General features: G+C 38.7%; 1 protein-coding gene across 1 annotated transcript; it reads right to left on the minus strand.

Annotated features, from left to right (window-relative positions):
• Positions 1–587: 587 nt before the first annotated feature.
• On the minus strand, positions 588–1664 carry UBTFL1 (upstream binding transcription factor like 1; the record flags this gene model as incomplete). The annotated part of the gene is made up of 1 exon (XM_079103573.1): positions 588–1664. One exon carries the CDS (start codon positions 1662–1664, stop codon positions 588–590), a length of 1077 nt encoding a protein of 358 aa, XP_078959699.1.
• Positions 1665–2889: the final 1225 nt, after the last annotated feature.

Raw genomic sequence — 2889 nt, forward strand, 5'->3', positions numbered from 1 at the left:
GTCGATTTTCTCAAGGCATCTATCTATCCTACCCACCATCGAATAGTCCTCATTCCAGATTCAGTACAAGAATGCAGAGGGAAGAATTCAGAAGGGGGAGGGTCACAGGTTCATGGGCCTTCCTCTACCAACACTGAAATCAGAAACTGAAAGCAAAACCTCCTTCAAAAATACTCAGTCTAGTCCTGTGTGCCTTCCAAAGCTCAATCCTCTCGTTTTGTATTCTTAGAGTCTTAGTTGTGTGGAATTTCACTTGGTAACCGCTATGTTTATTCTTTCAGAAGGGTCGTCCTATCCCATGTTTAGAAAACTGGTATAGAATGCACTACTCCACATTCCCTTCTTTCCAACCTGTACTCCTTCCTTTTGATGGAAAGTTCCCTCACCATAACAATTTAGGATAATAACTAAGCTCAGATGGAGTCTAAGTGTGAGGATTCCCCTAGAGGGATAAGCTAGAGTCACTGCCCTCAGCCAAAACATCTCCAAATTCCTGTCCACTGCTGGAGTCTGTGGAGTCACTTCTTTCAGCCTCTTGGAACTCTTCTTTCTTGTTCTCTTTTGATCCCCATGAGGGATTATAGGTGTTAATTCATCAACATCTGAGCAGTCTCTGGGGGATTACTCCCTGGAGACTTCACCTCCTGTTTCTCTTCCAGGTCTTCTTGCAGACCCTCATATGATGGGGAACACTGGTCCATTTGTCTGAACTTGGGGTTTGGTCCTCCAGTCCTGGTTATGTTCTTACGCTTTCCATAGCTTGTCTCTTTGTATGCCTCATACTCCTTAGGTGACAAAGTCCTGAGCCAGAGGTCCAGCTCCACCCTATACTGTTGCTGCAGCTCCTCAGCCTGTCTCTTATACTTTTCCTTCAGGCTCTGTGGAACTCGCTGCCAGCGTCTCCCAATCTCTACCATTCGCTCCCTCAGGGGCAAATGTTGTAGCTCCCTACTTGACCATATATCATCATGAAATTTATGATATGCATTCATTGGTGGCTTCATGGGCTCTCCAGGAAATCTCACTTTCAAAAATTCAACGGTTTCCTGGAGAGTTGTCCTATTTTTCACATTTCTCTCTATATTCTTTAGGGTTTCAGTTTGGCACCTCTTGTAGATGTGAGATGTCTTAGAGACCTCGACTACATCAGGGTGATTTTCTCTGAATTGAGCCAGTTTTTTTTTAAACTCCTGTTTCTCCTTCTGGAAATCATCAATATATTTTTGTTTTATATGTTCTGGAAGTTTCTTGTATTTCTCAGACAGGACCTTGGTCAACGCCAGGTTATTCATTTCAGGGTGTACTTGTAAATACTGGGCCCGCTTCTCCTTGTAAAAGCGAATATAAGCAGTCAGGGGTTTTTTGGGGAAGTCTGGATGTTTCTCCCATTTTTTGCCTTTCATGGGACTTTTAACACATTCTTTGGCTTCCAGAACTAATTCTTTCAATGTACGCAACTTCCTCATTTTGGAAGACATCTCTACCCATTTGTCTTTGCACATTTCCGCAGAGAAATGATTAAAAGCTATTTTTTCCCAATCCAGATGTGACAGGGTTGTCTTAAAAGTTTCTCTGTCATTATGTGGGACATTATTTTCCATATTTTCCAGTAATCTCAGGATGTTTTTGTGTGACCAGTGGCCTTGGGTGTGATGTGATGCCATTTTGAGATTTCTGTCTGGGCTACTGAAAAATCTCAGTTGTGCAAACACCTTAGTATGAGTGCAAATTCCTTCAGTCTCCCAAAGCAACAGATAGATGATTTCTAGAAGTCCTGCAGTATGTGTGATACTGTATTTCTAAAATAAAAAGAAAGAAATTTACTCTTTCATTAGGGGTTAATGAAAAAAAAATCAAAGCTCACTTCCAATATACTCCTTGAGTATTTTAAAGTTAACAATGTAAATGGAATATTATTCACTTCTAAAAAAATATTTATCCTTGCATTTTATATACTGTATTTGGGGTATTTGAAATATCTACCTCTCCAACCCAGGTTGCTTCTGCCAAATCTTAGCAGAGACTCTCAAATACAACTCAATAACACAAACACCAGTCTACTCATTCTAAAAGCTTCATATAACAAAATGCCCAGTAGACATAGGAAGAGACAAAATGAAGAGAACTGACTAAAAGGGAAAAGGCTTTCATTCTGTAGGGCTCTAAGTGAAGCCACTACTAAGGACAGATCTAACAGGTATCACTAAAGGTACAAATAAGGATTTGGAAGTCAGACAATATAAGCCAATGAACTCCAATGAACTCCCCAGACATGCCTCCAATGGTGGTATATGGGTAGAAAGTGAGCCTGTAATCAGTGACTGACAGATGCTTCAGGATCCTGGTAGTTGGAAACAAATATGTCCTTCAGAATCATACTATCTCTCCTTTCAAATGGCAAGGTTTCAGGAGAATTGTAACACTTACAATTTTATTTGACTTTGTTTCTTATCTTGAAGTCTCAATGAAACTGTAGCCTTTCTATAGACCCTCCAGAACATCTGTTACCAGCGGATCTGATAACTACTATTCTCTTACCAATCTTGTCTTTTCTAGTGTAATTCCCCCTTCATCAATGTCTTTAGAAAAATGAAAATCATAAAAAACTTAATCATAGAACAGAGAGAGTAATGGAGATCAAGAAAGTTCAAAAACAAATGTAAAAACAATTCTATACACTGTGTATATGGTCACAACTTACTCTGAAATGATTTCAAGGAAAGTTTATTTATCTTAAACCTCCAACTATTTTGTAAGTGATGATTATTAAAAAATTAACATAGAATACATTCAAAATTTTTATATTCAAAAAGAGATGTATAAAATTAACAATGAAAAATTGTGTATGAGCAGTGTACCACACAATCATTATCAGACTTACTATCTAAA

The sequence above is a fragment of the Sciurus vulgaris genome (genome assembly GCF_902686455.1).
Source record: "Sciurus vulgaris genome assembly, chromosome: 11".
Classification (NCBI taxonomy): Eukaryota; Metazoa; Chordata; class Mammalia; order Rodentia; family Sciuridae; genus Sciurus; species Sciurus vulgaris.